This window comes from Tinamus guttatus, unplaced genomic scaffold (genome assembly GCF_059628265.1).
Source record: "Tinamus guttatus ecotype Peru unplaced genomic scaffold, ASM5962826v1 Tinamus_guttatus_pri_ptg000463l, whole genome shotgun sequence".
NCBI classification, from domain to species: domain Eukaryota; kingdom Metazoa; phylum Chordata; class Aves; order Tinamiformes; family Tinamidae; genus Tinamus; species Tinamus guttatus.
The window spans coordinates 872,277-889,373 of record NW_028288997.1 but is presented as its reverse complement, the minus strand read 5'-3'; the positions used below and the strand labels follow the sequence as shown (position 1 = coordinate 889,373).

The 17,097-nt window shown below is 66.3% G+C and overlaps 2 protein-coding genes across 2 annotated transcripts; one reads left to right on the top strand and one right to left on the bottom strand.

The window, feature by feature from the left end:
- On the bottom strand, positions 1 to 7,179 carry CBX1 (chromobox 1). The gene is made up of 5 exons (XM_088532664.1): positions 7,128 to 7,179; positions 2,203 to 2,378; positions 1,706 to 1,883; positions 933 to 1,027; positions 1 to 269 (listed from the first exon to the last, which is right to left on the bottom strand). Exons 2-5 carry the CDS (start codon positions 2,340 to 2,342, stop codon positions 125 to 127), a joined length of 558 nt encoding a protein of 185 aa, XP_088388790.1. The 5' UTR covers positions 2,343 to 2,378; positions 7,128 to 7,179; the 3' UTR covers positions 1 to 124.
- Positions 7,180 to 7,559: 380 nt separating this feature from the next.
- SNX11 (sorting nexin 11) lies at positions 7,560 to 13,448 on the top strand. The gene is made up of 7 exons (XM_088532669.1): positions 7,560 to 7,643; positions 10,612 to 10,660; positions 11,028 to 11,114; positions 11,253 to 11,353; positions 11,597 to 11,695; positions 11,905 to 12,123; positions 13,322 to 13,448. The coding sequence occupies exons 2-7, from the start codon at positions 10,640 to 10,642 to the stop codon at positions 13,446 to 13,448; spliced, it is 654 nt and encodes a 217-aa protein (XP_088388795.1). The 5' UTR covers positions 7,560 to 7,643; positions 10,612 to 10,639.
- The last annotated feature ends 3,649 nt before the right edge of the window (positions 13,449 to 17,097 follow it).

Below are 17,097 nucleotides of genomic sequence, written 5' to 3'. Positions count from 1 at the left end.
TTCAAAGGGCATCGTCTCCAGCCACCCCCGCGCTCCCAAGCGAGCGGAGCCGCGTTCTCTCCCTCCTGCTCAAACCCACAGTTCGGATCTTTGTACAAAGGCTGGCCAGAGCGGGTGCCGGGGGTTAGTTCTTGTCCTCTTTCTTGTCATCATCCTCTGAGGGGTAGGAATGCCATGTCAACCTCTCCTCATAGAATGAGATGACCACCTGGGGGCACTTGATGTTGGCTTCCTTGGCTGGCACCAGGTCGGCCTCGTCAGAGTTCTTCCTACAGGCCAGAGCAGAGGGGCAAGTTAGGGGGCTGCAGAGGGGAGGTGGAAGAAACGGAGACCAGAGGAAACTGAGAAGCAGCAGGTGAAGGGAGGAACCCCTGAGCCGTTCGGGGACTCCGAGCGGCCCCCCGAGTGGTTCTGGAGCAGTGAGAAGCAGCACGTGAATCCAGCAACAATTCAGGCGAGTTCGGCTCCGGCTGGCACAGCTGGGGAAGCCGAATGGAAGCTCGGCCGGTCCCCAGCCGCTCCGCGCTCCGGCGCGAACGGCTCCCGGCACCTGCGCCTGGCTCCTGCCTCTGCTCTGGCTCCCACCTGCGCCAGCGACAAGCCCTGCTCCTACAGCCGGAGGGGAACACGGTCACGGGCACGGCTCTCCTCGGGCGCGGGTGCCACCCTGAGGCCCGCGCCAGGACACCATGCCCCTCTCTCTCTCCCCAAGCTCGCGCCTGCTGCGGGGGGGACACCTTAAGCGCCACGCAAGCCCAAGGGCCCTACCTGCTCGTTTCACATCCACGTTAGCCTCAGCGCAGAGGGTCGCCTCAGGCAGCAGCGCCATCGCGAGAGATTTCATGCCAGGTAGCAGGGCCTCCCCAGGCGCAGGTCCTTCCCTCTCTGGCACAGAATAAGTGAAGAAGTGACAGACACAAAGACACACTCACCACTTCATCAGGAACATGAGCTCCCCGCTGGAATCCGTGGCTCCAATGATGCGCTCCGGCTCAAAGCCCCGGGCGAAGCCTCGCGGTTTCTCCGACTGAAAGAGACAAGTTTTGGCTGTAGCATCGTGGGGCGGCTGCGACGGCCCCGCTCCCCCCGGCACCCCAGGGCGGCTGTGCGGGAAGGGCCAGCGCGTCACACACGGTGACGGGGGACACCCCGCAGACCCCGGGGTGTCTGCGCGCGGAGGGGCTGGCTGCCAGCGCGGGGTTTGTGCCCTCCCAAGGCCCTGCAGGTCAGACTGTTCCTACTGGCTGCGATTCTGCAGCTCCTGGAGTGAAAACCAGGCGGCAGGGCCTTTCTCTGGGCCTTTCTGAGAGCTCCCAAGCAGGGGGCTCTTCCTCCTCTCTCCTCCTTTTCCAGGGGCAACAGGCAGCCCCTGCCCTCTTGTTCACCCTCCCTTGAGCACTTACTCAAGTCGGCCCCTGCTCCAGGGGCTGCCCTCCCTTTTGGATAAAGGAGGGTTCTTTTCTATTTAGTCCTAGAACTGGCTGTAGATTTAGCAGGAGGCCTGGCTCTGGGAAGAGCTAATCCCGGCTCCAGAGAGCTAGTGCTTTTCAAAAGCACTTCAGCTGTGCCTCCCTGAATCGGGATATTCTCTCCGTGCAGAACTGTTTGACTAAGGTATTAGAGAGTGGCTGCTCTACCGCTTGACACCGTGCCAGAAACAGGAGGGCGGCGAGCAGAGGATCCCCTCCTGCCCAGCCTGACTCACCTCCTCCTTCTTCTTCTTTGGTTTGCTCTCCTCCCCTTTATCTTCGCTGTCAGACTCCGCTTTGCGTTTGCTTCCCTCGGACTTCTCGGTCTCATGAGCAGTTTTCTGGGACTGAAGGAACTCTGCAATGAGGTCTGGGCAGTCCAGGTTCTCCTCTGGCTCCCACGTGTTATCCTCGCTACAATCAAAGACACCGGATTAGTTTTACGTCAGGAGCTCTCGCTGCCAAGAGCCGCTCCCGCCACGAGGCCGCGCGGAGCTGCGGATTTATCCCGCAGATTTATTCCCCTCCTCACGGATGTGGGCTAGTTTATCTGGCTACTCGTTTTGCCCTGGGTTGGAGGGGAGGAAGCCTCCGGGCCGTGCCCAGGAGGGCAGTGGGCAAGGCAGGACCGGGGCTCGTTCGGCCCTGCGTGTGGCTGCTTGTCCCTAGGGCTGTGTTTGCCACCGGGGGAGCCGCTGGCAGGGGGGACGCGTGACCCGCGCCGGGCACTCACTCGGAGAAGCCTTTCCACTTGAGCAGGTACTCCACTTTGCCCTTTACCACTCGCCGGTCCAGGACCTTCTCCACCACATACTCCTCCTCCTCTTCCTCTAGGACCTCTTCCACTTTCTTCTTGTTCTGCTTTTTTCCCATTGTGCTGGCCAGCTTTTCAGGTGAGGGGCGACGCTGCTGCGAGGGGAGAGGAGCTGCGGGTCAGGGCCGGAGCCGCGTGGAGCGGGAGCCTCCAGGCCCCACGGCCCCGAGCCCAGGAGATTCTGCCCCGTCCTCCCCACATTCTGCCCTCGCTCCCTGCCCGCCAGAAACGCCGGGGCAGCCCCTGTCCCTCCTCTGCTGCGTCCCCGTCCCCTCCGTGCCTCCCTTTTCTCCGCTCGCTGCCTCCCGCCCGGCGCCGCCGGAGCTCCCACAAAGCCGCCCGGCCGCGGCAGGGAGGCCGCACGCTGCTGATGTTAATTAAAAGTTAATAAATAGCTAAGCCGAGTTAAAGTCGAGCCGCAATCCCTCATAGCAGGCTCCCAGTTTTCATTTCCTTGCAGCTCCGCGCACCTGCACTCCGGGGTATTTACCCAGCTCACCAACACAAAAGATGTTTCTTTTTTCCCCCCTCTCCCGCTTGCTCAGACAGCCCAAAATTCCCGTTGCGGCTCCAATGCTCCCTGGGAAGGAGCCTCCCCGGGCATGAGGGAGCCCAGGGCAACCGCAGGGGTGGTCACGGGCGCCGCGTCCACGGCTGCCGGCGGGTCCGAAAACGCTTCCGCGCGGCCGAAGGAGGCGGCGGAGCCCAGGCCTGGGGTCCCTTTGGCCCTGGAGCAGCTGCCGCGTTGAAGCGGCTCCAGGGGAGCGCCGGGATGCCCGGCACGGACACGGCCCACGCCAACACCGGGAAGCTCCCGCGGCGCCGCGCGGAGCCGCTCCGCAGTGTTTGGGACCCCGCTGCCGCCTGGGCCCGGCCGTGCGGGTTGTGGAGCACCGGGACAAACACCCGGAGGCGCTTCCCGCTCCCAGCCCCAGCGGAGGAGCAGCTGGAACCAGGTTCCGAGCAGCCGGGGCGTCCAGCGGATCCGAGCAGGGCAGGGATCCCGCTCGGCCCTTCCTGCCCGTTCCCAGGCGCCGCTCGGAGAGGCCGCGGGCAGAGCTGGGTCCGGTGCCGCACGGAGGCCGCCCGGAGCGGCCTGTAAGGAGCAGAGGAGCTCCCTGCTGCATGGGGATATTCCTACCGACGGGCATTTCTTCCCCCATGGATCTCATAGGAAATGCCAGAGGATACTCAGCCCTCCGGGGACAAAGTGTTCTTGTCACGTTCCACAGGGGGAGGAGAAAAAAGGGAAAAGGGAAGCGGCAGCAGGCGTGAGACGAGCGGCCGAGGGCTCTGCCCTGCGGCCCCGGGCTGAGCCGCCGGCAGCAGCTTCCATGGAGCGGGAGGCTCCGGCGGCCGCTCCGCACAACAATGCGGAGCCACCGGCGGGAAGGAGCCGGCAGGAGGATCGTGTTTCACTCTGGAATTCTCCTTTCTGCTGGGCAGCCTGGGGAAGGGGGGAGCGGAGTTTGGGGTTTTGGCTGGGCCGGCTACATCCTGCAGGGTTGGAGTGCGGGGCTCCCTCCCGGCCCGCGGGATTGCGGAGGGCTGCGGCCAGGCGCTGTGGATGGCGCTCGGAGGTGGCCCTGGCTCCCTGCGGCACCTCGGGGTGCTCGGGAGAGGGGCAGGATGCTGGGAAGGCTTCCCGGGAAAGCAGCGGGATCCAGGAGCCCGGGAAAGCAGCACCCAGGCAAGGCGAGCGCAGGCACCCGGCTGGGAAGAGGAGGGAGACGGGAGCGAGGCCGGGAAGGGCCCTGTGAGGATGCGGATGCGGGGCCAGGAGCACAGGGAGCGGCTGGAGCCTCCCGAACATCTCCGAGTCCTGCCAGGCCGGGCACATGGGACACATCGGGGCCGCACCGGGCGCACGAGGCCCCACGCCGCTCCCGAAGGCCCTGCCGGCCCTTTTGGCACTGGGAACATCCAGACTCTCCGGTTTGAACGACTCAAAACCACCCGCAGCCGCCCAAACCGGGCTGGCCCTCACCCCGGGAGCGGGAAAGCAGAATCCCGGAATCCTACAAGGGTTGAGGTCAGCAGGGACCTCTAGGGATCACCCGGTCCAGCTCCCTGCTCCAGCAGGGACACTAGGGCACAGGGTGGCATCCGGGCGGGTTTGGAGATCTCCGGAGCAGGAGCCTCCACAGCCTCCCTGGGCAGCCTGTGCCAGGGCTCTGTCCCCATCGCAGCAAAGCTCTTCCTCACATGGAGATTAAATTTCCTGTGTTTCAACTTGCACCCGTTACCCCTCGTCCTGTCACCGGCCACCACAGAGAAGAGCCTGGCCCCATCCTCCCTACAACCACCCCCCAGGTACTTGAATGTGGCTTTATACTGAAAAATACGATTCCGAGGCCAGCTTGGGACGGGTCTGTGCTAAACTCCCCGTTATCTTCTGATGCTTCTAACCACAAGGGCAAAGCTGAAGCCCTTTGGGAAGGGGAAAGCGGAGGAGGGAGACAGGGCAGCTCCTAGGCCGGCAGCGAGGAGGAAGCAGCCCCGGGACGCCCGGAGCGCTCGGAAAAGGATGGACCACGAGGAAGCAAGAGGCCGAACCTTCCACGATTGGTTTTCCCTGCAGAAAGTTTGGTAGTTTAACCACGGAAACGAAGGGCTGCCCAAGAGAAAACGCAGAGCCCTAGAAATTCAACTTGAGCACAGACTAGTTCCATCAACCGAGTCTTAAAGGATTAAGAGCTCGGCTCCGCGCCGATGAGTTTTTGGCTCAAACCGTTTCCTCCTGCTGCCTTTCCCAAACCTGGCCAGCCCGGAATGGCTCTCGGGATTCCTGCGTGTCCCCTTGGCACGCGGGAACCGGCGCGTTGAGCCCTCCGTGCGCGGCAGACGGCACTTCGGGAAAGCTGGAGCCCAAGCGGGATTCTGCAAGCGGAGACTAAACAAAAATCGTCAAGACTGAAACAACCACCAGCTTAAAGCACAACTGCATCGTTTCCACGTGAGCCTCTGGATTTGGGGAACCGCACGAGCAACGGCGGAAAAAACTTCCCCTCTGCAGAGAAAGGGAACCCGAAATGAAAACTCCGGGCCCCCAGACAGGAATTTCAACCCCTGCGGGTACCCGAGGGCAGCCCGAACTCCTGCCCTCCTTCCCATCAGATCAACACGGCAGGGCAGAGCACGGATTTGCGCTCTTTTTTGGGGAGAAAACATCCACATGAGCGGGGCAAAAGCTTTTCCTCCGGCTCCAAGAGCAGCCCCCGGCCTCCCAGCACCCCCAGCCCTCAGGGCTCTTCCCTGGAGAGCGGCACCAGATCCGGGCGCGTTTCCCGCCGGGTTTTTCCCTCCGTGTTTCCAGCATCTCCAGCCGAGGCGGCTCAGGCTTCGCTCGTGTTGGGCGCTGAAGGCAGAGCAGCCCCATCTGCTTCTCATCATTTCCACCACCGAGATCCCGAGCACCAACAGGAAGCTCTGCCGAGACTCCAAACCCAACCGGGGGCGGCGGCTCCAAACCCACCTCTCCCGAGTACCTTCCTCTCCCTCCTCGCTCGAACGCAAAGGGTTTTGTTTTATTCCAAACGAATAAAGCCAATAAAACCTCTCCAGGACACGAGTTCCTCGGCCGCAGAGCCCTTCGTTTCCACCTCTCTTGGCTCCGGGTTGGTGTTCACAGCCCCGTGGATGGTGCTCGGCTCCCTGCCCAAACTAGTCCCCGACGGCCTCCAGGCCCTGCCCTCCGCTCCGGACTCCCTGGGAGCATCCAGGGCATTTCCCAGCAAAACCACCCCGTTTTCCCGCCATGTTAGAGGCCGAGCCCCCTCCCGGCGTCTGCACGGCCTGGGCACATCCCGCGTGCGGAGCGGGATCCCATTTCAGCTCCATCGTGGTCCCTGTCTCCGTCCTGCTTCCCCCACGCGCTCCAAGACTCCCAGTCCAAGCGCGGGTCCAAGCGCCCCTGCTCCCAGCGGGAGCGCCCCGGACGGCCCTTCCCGGCTCCGTGTCACCCCTCGGCGCAGCCCCAGCCCCGCGGCCCTTCCCGAGCTCCGCACGGCTCCGCCGGTGCCTCCCGGAGCTCCAGGATCCCGGATTCTCCCCCAAGCCGCTGCCTCTTCCCCCCACCCGCAGCAGCTTCCCGCTCGTTCTCCCCGCCAGAAGTCGACGCTCGTCCCCTCCTCCCGGCTTCCGAGCGCTCCCAGCCTCAATTCCTCCTCCCTTCCCAGCTCCCCAGAGCCTCCCTCTTTTCCTGAGACTCTCCCCTGAAGAAATAAGTCCCCCCCCTTCCCCATCCCGGTTCTTAAGGCTCCTTCCCACCCGGAGCCGCTTCCTCCCTGCGGGGGCCGCCCCGAGCCGGCCCCCCTTTCCCAGCGCCTATTCCCACGTTTCCCTCCGCGTGGATCGGCCCCTTCCCAAGCTGCTTCCCGGCGCCTCTCCCCTCCGCTTCCCAAACGCGCCCCCCCGGCTCCATCCTGCCCAGCGATCCCTGACCCTCTCCCAAAATGTCCCCCCGGCCACGCTTTGTCCCTCCCCGGCCCGGGCGCCGCTCCAGGCCCCGCTCCCCGCGGCCTCTCGGCGCCGCGCGGCCCCCAAAACCCCCTCCCGGCACCGCCGATCCTAAACCCTCCGGTTCCTGCCCCTCTTAACGCCCAAAGAGCCCCCCTGTGGCGCCCCAAGCCCGAAACACTAAATACTCCCTAAATACTCCCCAAATGCTCCTTAAATACTCCCTAAATGCTAAATACTCCCTCTCCTGGCACCCACGACGCCTAAACAGCCCCTCCCGCGACACCCCTACAGCTCCGCCGGACACCGCAACACCCGGACACCCCCCCGCCCGCGACGCCCCGACAACCCCCCCGCGACACCCCGCGGCGGCCCGCCGCCCCCACCTTGCACAGCCCCGCCGACGGTACCGAGGGGAGGGCGCTGCGGGCGGGCAGGGCGGCTGGCGGCGCCGCGGGCCTAGCGGCTGCTCCGGCCGCCTCCGTCGAACAAAAGAGCCCGGCCAACCCCGGGGCCCGCCGCGCGCACCGCGCCTGCGCCGCGCCCGCCGCGCGGCACGCCGGGAGCCGTAGTCCCGCGCCGCTGGAGACGCAGGGCCGCCCGCCGCGGGGCACGCTGGGAGGTGTAGTCGGGCCTGCGCCGCCGCGGAGCCGCGACCCCCCGCGCGGCGGGCGCCGCCGCCCACCCTGCGGGCCGGCCCGTCCGGACGCCGAGGGGCCGCGCGGCGGAGTCCGCTCAGCGCCCGCCCCGCGCGGCGTGGAGGAAATCCTGCCCGCCGCCGCCCCGCGCCGCGGACTACAGCTCCCAGAGCGCCCCGCGCCGGAAGGGGAAGCGCGCCGCCCAAGCTATAAGGTCGCCGCGCCGCTGCGGCGGCTTAAAGGGGCCGCGTCCGCCAGGAGGAGGTGAGGAGGCCTTGGGGTCCCGGTCCCGGTCCCGGTCCCGGTCCCGGTCCCGGTCCCGGTCCCGGTCCGCTGCCCTATGCCCGCTGGGGCTGGGCACGGAGCGGGTCGCGCTGGGATACGGGGCCTGTCACGGGGAGCCGGGGAGGGCACCGGGATACGGGCCCTGGCGCGGGGGGCACCGGGCAGCCCCACAGCGGGGCCGCCCTGGCCCTGCGCCCAGCAGGGTCCCGCGGGGCGGCTCTGCGAGGGGGCCAGGCCCAGCCCGTGCCCCATTCTGGCAGGGGACAGACGGGGTGACACCGGGACGGGGTCCCCGCAGCGGGGCAGGACCCCCCTTACCCGCCCCGGCTGCTGTGGTCGGGGGCGCTGGGAAGGGCCCCCCAGGCCCCTCAGCTGCGGTTTGTCCCCACCGGGGGACGGGTGGCCGCTCTGCCGCGTCTGTGCCGGGGGGACACGCACGGGCGTTGACAAACCCGCTCCTCAAACACGCACACACGGGGCACGTTCCTGCTTGGAGGAGTCTTGTCGAGTGACGAGATCCATCCTGGGGGCCACTGCTTGAAGCCCCTTCCCCACTAGAAGAGGAAAAAAACCTCTCTCCGAGGTCTCTCCGACTGGAAATCCAGTTCGTTTCGCTGAGCGTGACAAGTAAAAGCAGAACCAAGCTGCACTCGTTCCTTCTCTGCCTTTTTTCCCTGCCGCGGAGCTGCTCCGCAAGGTTTTCCTCAGGACTAAACGTGAAGCCGCCCGGGGCCTCGAGTCCTGCTCTTTGTGCCGAGGATGGAAGGGAGACCTCGGGCGCCAGGGCAGGAATTGTGCAGGGAAGCGCCCTGGGGTTGGGAGCGGTCCCGAAGGGGACGCGGAGCTGCCGCCGGGAGCTGGACAACGTGGGCAGGAGCTGGTAGGAAGAGGCGTTCGATGCGGCCCTGCTGCGAAGGAGGGTCACGGCCCGCGGAGGACGTGAAGGGTAGCGAGGGAAGGAGCAAACCAGGCCCCTCGGTGCCTCCCAGTGCGTGTCCGGGGCTGGCCGGGCCGGGAGCGCTTGGGCCGCTTCTCTGTCCCGCTACGACGGCGGCTCCGTCGCATCCCGGGATGAGCGCGGGCTCCATCCGCGCGCGGAGCCCCCTCCGCTGCCGACCCATTCCCAGTGTGTTTGGGAATGACATTGGAAGCCGTGAGGCTCCGAAAGCGGCGAGGAAGGGGTATAAATAGGGCCCTCAGCCCTCAGAAGACACTGGTCGCGCAAGCCCTGAAAACACCAGACTCCCAACGGGGGGAAGAACAAGCCAAGCCAAGCGTCCCGGGGTCCCTAGACTGAGGGTTCAAGCACACGCTCCAAAAGCGGATTTGGCATCGCTGTTTAAAGCTAATTCAAAGCTGCCTCTCCCTTTGGTTTAAGTTGATTTATCGAGTTAAGATCAATTAGCTCTAAATAAAGCTTAAATGAGATTACGCGTTTCCTGGTACGCTGCTCAGCGCAAGTACCGGTAAAAGACGTGAGCGCCGCTTCCCAGGGTATCTTCTAAACACACAGCTCCAGCCCGCGGGATGCGCCAGGCCCCAAGGCAAATCCCGGTGTCCTGGCACAGCCCTGGCACCGGCTGGGTCCCTGGGCCCTGCTCAGGCTCTGCTCCTTGGAGCATCCTCTCCGGAGCTGGAAATTAAGTTTCTCTTCCTGGCAATTCCCTGCTCCTCCATGAGGCAATTTGTGACTCTGTCTTTTCTCGCTTCCTTTTTCTTCCCTCCTCCCCGCCTGCCTCTTGCATTTTTACTCCAGACAGGGCTGTTGTGCGGAGCCAGGAGCTCTGGGAGCACCGGGACCAGGTCGTGTCCCGCTGGGAAGCGCAGGGGAGGTCGGTGTTTCCAGGAGGCCCCCCCTGCCCTGCCCCTTGCAGCTCACATGGGAATGGCCGCAGGTGGCCCCAGCTCCGGCCGCTCCGGCCGCATGGAGATGCCCGGAGCCGCTGTCCATGCCAAGAGCTGCTCTTCTGCATCGGCCCCCTGCTCCCGCCGATGCCCATTCCGGCTTTTGGGCTCTCCGGTGGGAAGCGCGTGGCCGAGTTTCTGCAGGAGGGACCTACAAACCGGCAGAGCCAGAGGTTTTTAAACAAGCTTCGTGGCTCCCCTTGTCCCAGCTGGAATTAGCTCCCTCCTCAGCAGGGCTTTGCCTCCCATCTGAGCGTGTAAATAGCGGCTGTTCCCGGCGCTTGGCAAGGGCAGCGCTCCAGGCGCTGGGAACGGCTGCCGGGCGTTTTCCTCGGCGAGGAGGCAGCCGCATCCCGGGGCCTGGACACGGGAGAGGCGGCGGAGCCGGGAACCGGGACGCTCCGACGAGCAGCCCTGGGCCGGTTCTGCGAGGCCGGTTCTGTGGGCCGGACCGCGGTGCCGTCACTGGTGCTGGGGTCACCTGGCCGTCCCCCCTCCCTGTGACCACGGTGTCAGGACAGGAACCGCTGCAGGAGCGGGGAGCGGTTCCTCGCTGCGGCCATCGCGCGGGAGCCGGGAATGGCCGAGGGTTGCGGCAGAGGAAGCAGTTTGCGATGGGAATGTGGGAGCGGGGCCGAGGCAGGAAAGCTCCGTGGCCTGGGAGAGAAGGATGGGAGCGATGGCAGAGCCGGGTCCCCGGTGGGTCGCTGCGGAGCGGCCCGTGGGGATGGCCGGGCCCTTCCAGCCCGTCTCCCTCCCGGCTGCCGGCTCTGGCTCCGGGTGCAGGTGCCAGGGGCACCAGGTGCTCCGTGGAGGCCGTTCCCGGTAACGGGTGCTCCGGGTCCGCAGGAGCAGCCGCCCTTGGCTCTTCATCCCCTGCTGACGGAGGGGACGGTCCCGGGTGGCTGCGTGCGGATGCAGGCGCCGGAGCCGGGGCTCCGGGAGGCTGCCTGGCCTGGGGACACTGGGGACCTTGGGGACTGGCTGCTGCATCTCATTTGTCTCACTAATCCTTTCCTCTTTTTTCCTTCCTTCTGTACAGATGTTTCCCTCTGGGTTCTGCCTCTAGGATGTTGGAGACCCAAGAAGAAGTAAGAGGCTCCTTAGCGCTGGGTTCGTGGCTAGTCCTGGCTGGGGGCTCGACACTGATGGAGCCAACGTGCCCGGGCGCCGCCTGGCAGGACGGGCCGGGGTGGCCGGGGGTCCCCGGACCCCCGCGGAGGCCGTGTGGCCAGTGACGCTGCTTGTTGGGGCCCAGTGAGGGTGACAGAGCACTGGAACAGGCTGCCCAGAGAGGTTGTGGAGTCTCCTTCTCTGGAGATCTTCCAATCCCGCTTGGACGCAGCCCTGTGCCACGTGCTCTAGGTGACCCTGTGTGTGGAGGGGGTTTGGACTAGATGACCTCTAGAGGTCCCTTCCAACCTTAACCGTTCTGTGATTCTATGATTGTGCTGCCAGGAGCTGACCACGGTGCGAGTGCAGGACCCGCGGGTGCAGAACGAAGGCTCCTGGAACTCCTATGTGGATTATAAAATCTTCCTGCACGTGAGTTGAAGCTGGCAAAGCTGCTGAACTGCAGCGCTCGCTTGTGCTGTGCACGAGTCTCCTGAGTGGGGCTGTCTGGCCCTGTCTGAGTGGGGCACAGCCCCAATTCCCTGATTTTTTACGTTTTTCTTTTTGCAGACCAACAGCAAGGCATTTACTGCCAAGACCTCATGCGTGCGGCGCCGCTACCGTGAATTCGTGTGGCTGAGGAAGCAGCTCCAGAGGAACGCGGGCTTGGTGTAAGCATGGCCTGTGCCCTCCTCCACCTGCAGCCCTGCCCTGTGTTTCCAGCTGCCCGGAGATCCCACGGGCTCTCTCAAATGATGTGGATGGGAAGAGGCTGAAATCCAGTTATCTGAGCCCTCGGGCTCCAGCTCTGCACAAAATAGGGTCCTGGCAGCTGCTGCGGTGCCTCTCCGTGTCCCTGCTGGGACGTTGGGATGACCCGACCCTGACCCGCTGCTTGTGCCCTGTTCCTGCAGGCCTGTCCCGGAGCTGCCGGGGAAATCTGCCTTCTTCGTGGGCAGCACAGATGAGTTCATTGAGAAGCGGAGACAGGGGCTGCAGCAGTTCCTGGAGAAGTGAGTGAGGGCCTTGAGTGCCCCCTTGCTGGGGCTGGACGGGGGACAGGGCTCCCTGCTCTGCTCTTGCTTTGCAGGTGCTGCCTGAGAGCAGCTGAGGGTCCCCCTGGCTGCACGGGGCCCATGGATGGGCAGGACCCCCCCTTGCCACCCGCGTGCTCCGTGTTCCCGGGGCCCCGCGTCACCCCGGCCTTGTTCTGTGTGCGCAGGGTGCTGCAGAACGTGGTGCTCCTCTCCGACAGCCGGCTGCACCTCTTCCTGCAGAGCCAGCTCTCGGTGCCCGAGATGGAGGCGTGCGTGCAGGGCCGCGGCGCGCTCACGGTGACCGACGCCGTGCTGCGCTACGCCATGTCCCGCTGCGGCTGGGCGCAGGAGGACGAGAGCCGGCCCGCGCCGCCGGGCGCAGAGCTGCCCGCCTGGCACCGCAGGTAGGCACGGAGCGCCCGGAGGCACCGCCGGGCAGGCCCGGGAGCCCTCGAGCTTCCAGCTGCTCCGGGTTGGCTTCACCGGCACCTGCCAAGGGCTGCGCTCCTGGCGGCCGCTGCGTGCGCCTTGTCCTGCCCTGCAAGGGAGTTTGAGCAAGAGGAGTATCTGCCCTACGAGGAGAGGCTGAGGGAGCTGGGCCTGTTCAGCCTGGAGAAGAGAAGGCTGAGAGGGGACCTGAGCAGTGTCTAGAAGTACCTCAAGGGAGGCAGTGAGGAGGATGGTGCTGGCCTCTTTTCAGTGGTGGCCACCGACAGAACTAGAGGTCATGGCCACAAACTGAAGCACCAAAAGTTCCCCAGGAATTTAAGGAAAAATTTTTTAACAGTGAGGGTGCCAGAGCACTGGAACAGGCTGCCCAGAGAGGTTGTGGAGTCTCCTTCTCTGGAGATCTTCCAAACCCGCTTGGATGCAGTCCTGTGCCACGTGCTCTAGGTGACCCTGCGTGTGCAGGGGGTTGGACTAGATGATCTCTAGAGATCCCTTCCAACCCTAAGCATTCTATGATTCTATGATTCTATGAAACAGTCCTTGCTGTGAAGCGAGAGGAGCTGCTGGGCTCTCCAGGGACCCCTGACCCTTGTTGGAGCTGCTTGGCCTATCCTTGTTGCAGGCGTCCAAGGGAATTAAGTGGCACCCGTGTCCCCCCGGCCTGCACGCGGAATGGGCAGGATTGCTGGGCATTGGGTGAACGGAGATTGGCATCTCAGGCTGTCACCAGCGCTCTCTGGCACCGTGAGGGTGTCTGACCTGCCGCGGCCTTGGCCAAGGCTCGGCAGAGGAGAGCTCGAGGCCCTCGGGAGGACTTAAGCCAAGTTTTAGAGGAGGAGCCTTTGGATGCTTTCCTCCCTTGAGGTCTAGGGAACGAGGAGCCTTTGGAGGCTTTCGGAGCTCGGGCTTTGGGCACATCTTGTCTTGGTCCTCGTACCACGAGTGGCTTGTGCGATCCCTCAGACAGGGACGTCTGCACTTGGGGAGGCACCTGGCCGGAGTAGGGAGAACGTCCTGAAGGTGCCAGCGCTGCCGCTCCTGCACCGCGTCACCTGCGCGTGGCCGGGCTCGCGGGCCGGCCTCCTGGCCGTGCTTGCCGGCCCGGCGCCCTCCTCGGATCCTTCTCCCTTGTGACCAGTTTTGTCTTTCCAGCTGCGCCGGCCTGGGCAGCCCGGAGGAGCCCAGCTGCCTCGAGCCCTTCCCTCCCTGGAGCGACCTGGGCGCGGAGGCGGCCGGCACGGAGAGCCCGGAGGCGCCGGCCGGGCGCGAGACGCCGTGAGCGGCTCCCGCGGCCTCGCCCGCCCTCCGGCGCCCGCCGCGCTCGTCGGATCGAGCCGGGATGTCCACCCGGGCCGGGGGCTCCGCTGGGAACGCGGCCTCCTCCCGGGCTCACCCGCCTCCTGCCGCCGGCTCCGGACTGTCCGCGATGGCCCCGGCAGCGCCTTCCCGTAGCTCTTCTTTCCAGAGAAGGGACCTAGAGGGTAGTGGAACCCGTGTTTGTTGTTCCCGGGGCCTTCGCTCTCCGACGGGAGCGAGTGGGAGGGTTTAGACGGCCCCTCGGCCGGGTCTGAGCACGAGGGGGCTCCGGGGCGCCCGCCCAGCCCCAGGGAGCGTTTGGGCCCCGTGCGGAGCCGCAGGGGCGGCCGGGGCCCAGCTCCCTCCTCCCAAGTTTCTCGGGCTCGGCTACGCGGGCAGCAGAGCCCTGTTTCCCCACTCAGCTCCAGGCCAGGCTCCTGCGGCCCCCGCGCTGGGTGCAGACCCCGTATCCGCACCTGGGGCCTCCTGGCACTGCCAGGGTGGGCACAGCTGGGATCGAGGGGATGGATGTGCTGCCCCAGGAGGCTGTTGCCTGGGCTCTCCCCAGTGCTGGGAGGACGGGGTTGGGGCGGGCAGCGGGGAGGCCGTTTCTCTCCTCTTCCAGGTGGGCTCCAGCAGGGAGCAGACATCCTTCCTCACACCGTGGTTGTGCACAGCAGGGAATGGGGGGGACAGCAAGGCACCGGGATGTAGTTTGTTAGGAAAGAAGGAGCATGTAGTTTCCCTGGAGTTGGTGTCCGGCTGTGCTCGGATGCCGCTCGCTCCCACCGCCGCTCCCTGCCTTTCTCCCTGCTACCCTGAGCACTGGTGAAGGCAGAGCCGACGTGCTCGGACTGGGAATAAAAATGAAGTAGAAGAGCCGCGGTGGTGCTGGCAACGTGTGTCCTGGAGGGAGCCGAGGCCGAGGGGGTCATTGCCCCTGTGCCAGCATGGTGGGAGAGGGGGTCCCTCAACCCCAGGGGTGGGGGGATGGCAGTGGGGGGGCTGCAGGATCCCAGTGTGTCCCTGGAAAGCTCCCTGCAGCAGGAGCTGCCCTCCATGGAGACGGGCTCTGTTATGGAGCTGGTGTCCAGCCTGTCACTGTCAGTGCTGGGGCCCAGGGCGAGGAAGGAGGTTGCCCGGGCTGGGGGTCTGGGCCCCGCACAGGGGGCAGGTGCTGGTTGGGGCACCCCCTGCATGGCCACATCCTGCCCGGCTGCATCCTGCCATGTCCCGGCGTATCCCACCCCATCCCGGTGCACCCTGTCCCAGCTGCATCCCACCCCATCCCGGTGCATCCCACCCCAGCTGCATCCTGCCCTGTTCCAGTGTATCCCACCCCATCCCGGTGCACCCTGTCCCAGCTGCATCCCGCCCCATCCTGGCTGCATCCCACCCCATCCTGGTGCATCCCACCCCGGCTGCATCCTGCCCTGTTCCAGTGTATCCTGCCCCGTCCCAGCGTATCCCACTCCATCCCGGCGCATCCCGCCGGTGCCGCTGCATCCTGCCTCCTTGCAAAGCTTGGACCTGCCCGGCCCGTCCTCGGGGCCACCCGTGCTTGACACCTTTCCGCAAGGCGGCTGCTCCGGGGGCTCCCCGCGCGCGGCAGCCGTGGAAGCGGCACCGCTGCGCGGACCCGGCAGCCCCGGACATGGAGCTGGGGCCGCTCGGCGGGAGGGAAGGCCGGAGCCGCAGGGCCGCGCTGGCCCCTCCGTGCTCCGGGGCCGGCGCAGACTATTTTTAGTGGCATCGTCGGGCAGCTCCGCGGAGCTGCGGGGAAACAGTGAGTCAGAGGCAGCCGCTGCTGCTGCTGCAGCGGGGGGGCGGGCGGCGCGGCGGGGACGTGACCCCGCGTGGGGACACGGGGGCCCGCGGGGGCTTTGCGGGAGCTGAGCGGCCAGGGCAGCCCGCGGGGCCGTCACGGAGCCGCTCGCGGGAACCTTGGCCTGCGGGAGCGGGTGAGGACGGCCCGGGCCCGGCTCCCTCGCGGCCTGGCGCCTCTCCCGGCTCCCGCCGCTGCCGGGACGCGGCCCCGGCCCCGGTACCCCGGCAGCGCCGCCTCCCGGTTGCCCCCCGCTCCGGCCGGGCGGATCGCGGCGCCGGCTCCGCGGCCCCGGCCGGCTCCCCGCGGCCTCTCCGCGCTCCCCGTCCCCTCCGGTAGCAGCAGGCGGGGTCCCGGCCCCGCCGCCGGTCCCTCGCCTGGCGCTGGCCCTGACGGTGAGTGATGAAGGCTGGGACATGGAGCCGGCCCTGATTAAGCGCTCGCTGTGCAGCGCGCGGCTGCGAAACGACTGTAATTACACAGCGCTCCCAGCCGAGGGACCCGCTCCAAACCCAGCCAGGTGCCTCCTTCCCCCGCGCCCCGGAACGGATTTGGGCAGATTCCCAAATCCCCCCGGGAGCTGCTTCCCTCCGCCGGGTCACACGGCTGGAAACGGGAGCGCTGGGACACCAGAGGACGGGAGAATCCCCTCGGCGCATCCCAAATCCGCCCTGGCGCCAGAGGAGGCTCCAGCAGGGAGGGGGCAGCGGTGCCAGCCCGGCTGCCCCAGGGGAGGCTCCGCGGCCCCCGGCGGGTCGGGGCTTTGGGCCCAGGGGCCGTGCGGGCGCCCGGCCCCGCAGCGCCCGGGCTTGGGCCCCGGCCCGCCCGGCTGCGGCGAGCGGTTACCACCATCTAGCGGCCCCGCAGCCAAGCGCCGCGCCAGCGGGATCCGCGCATTCCAGCCCGGCTCCCGGGCTCCGGCAGCCCTGGAGCGGAGCCTCCTGCTGCCTCTGGGCACCCGGCTCAGGCTCCAAACGTGTGAGCGACTCCAGGCCGGGGTGCCAGGGAAGAGCGCTTTATTCCGGGCGCTCCCCGTGCCCGGCGGACGGCAGCCGGTGCCAAGGCCGGGCAGGACGAGGCGGCAGCGCAGCCCGTGGTGGGACCGACGGGAGCCCTCGCGGAAGGTCCCCGGGGGCCGCTCCGTGACAAGGGACGGGACACGGGGCTCTTGGCACGACGGGCGCCTGCAGGAGGGGGAGCCGGGGCTGGGAAGGTCGGTCCAGCATCTCAGTACAGCCAGGGAGCAGGGAGAGAGGGAAGCACCTGGATTCAGGGAGGGGAGAGACAGGGCTGACAGTGGGAATGGGACGTGGAGGGGCAGGTTGGGATCGTGCACATGGCAGGGAGGGATGCACAGAGGGAGGGTGGCCATGGAGATCTCCCTGCAGCCCCTCTCCACCTGCCCAGCTTTGCTCCATGCCTTGGTTTCCCCATCTCCCAAAAGACTCTCCTCCCTAAAGGGCTGTTTGGGAGAAAAATCAGCACTTGGCTTCAGTGCTCATGTCCCCACTGGTGACATCAGACTTTCATGTGTCCAATGGAGCCAACTGCAAAGGTGTTGGCACAACTTTCTCCCATGGATCTTGAAGGACATGAAACCCAGGCTGGGACACTTTGTGCCCAGGACACTGGGAAACAGCCATATTCCCTGCGAGTGTCCAGGGCCAACCGTGTCCCCGCACCACCGACACCCCCAGGACGTGGTGGCTCTTGCCACGCCACCCCCTTAGGGCTGCAGCCAGTGCTCCTGGCCTCGCTTGCTCCCATGTAAAGTGGAGACCAGAAGATGGAGCCAAAGACAGTCCTG

Bases quoted from the DNA above. Each gene is read 5' to 3' on its own strand.
- CBX1 (XM_088532664.1), bottom strand. From the start codon at position 2,342: ATGGGAAAAAAGCAGAACAAGAAGAAAGTGGAAGAGGTCCTAGAGGAA. The intron at 1,028-1,705 runs GTGAGTCAGGCT...TGTCTCTTTCAG, and splicing joins CAAAGAAGAAGAAGGAGGAG to TCGGAGAAACCGCGAGGCTT. The intron at 270-932 runs GTGAGTGTGTCT...TCTGGCCTGTAG, and splicing joins CTCATGTTCCTGATGAAGTG to GAAGAACTCTGACGAGGCCG.
- SNX11 (XM_088532669.1), top strand. From the start codon at position 10,640: ATGTTGGAGACCCAAGAAGAA. The intron at 11,115-11,252 runs GTGAGTTGAAGC...TTCTTTTTGCAG, and splicing joins ATTATAAAATCTTCCTGCAC to ACCAACAGCAAGGCATTTAC. The intron at 12,124-13,321 runs GTAGGCACGGAG...TTGTCTTTCCAG, and splicing joins CTGCCCGCCTGGCACCGCAG to CTGCGCCGGCCTGGGCAGCC.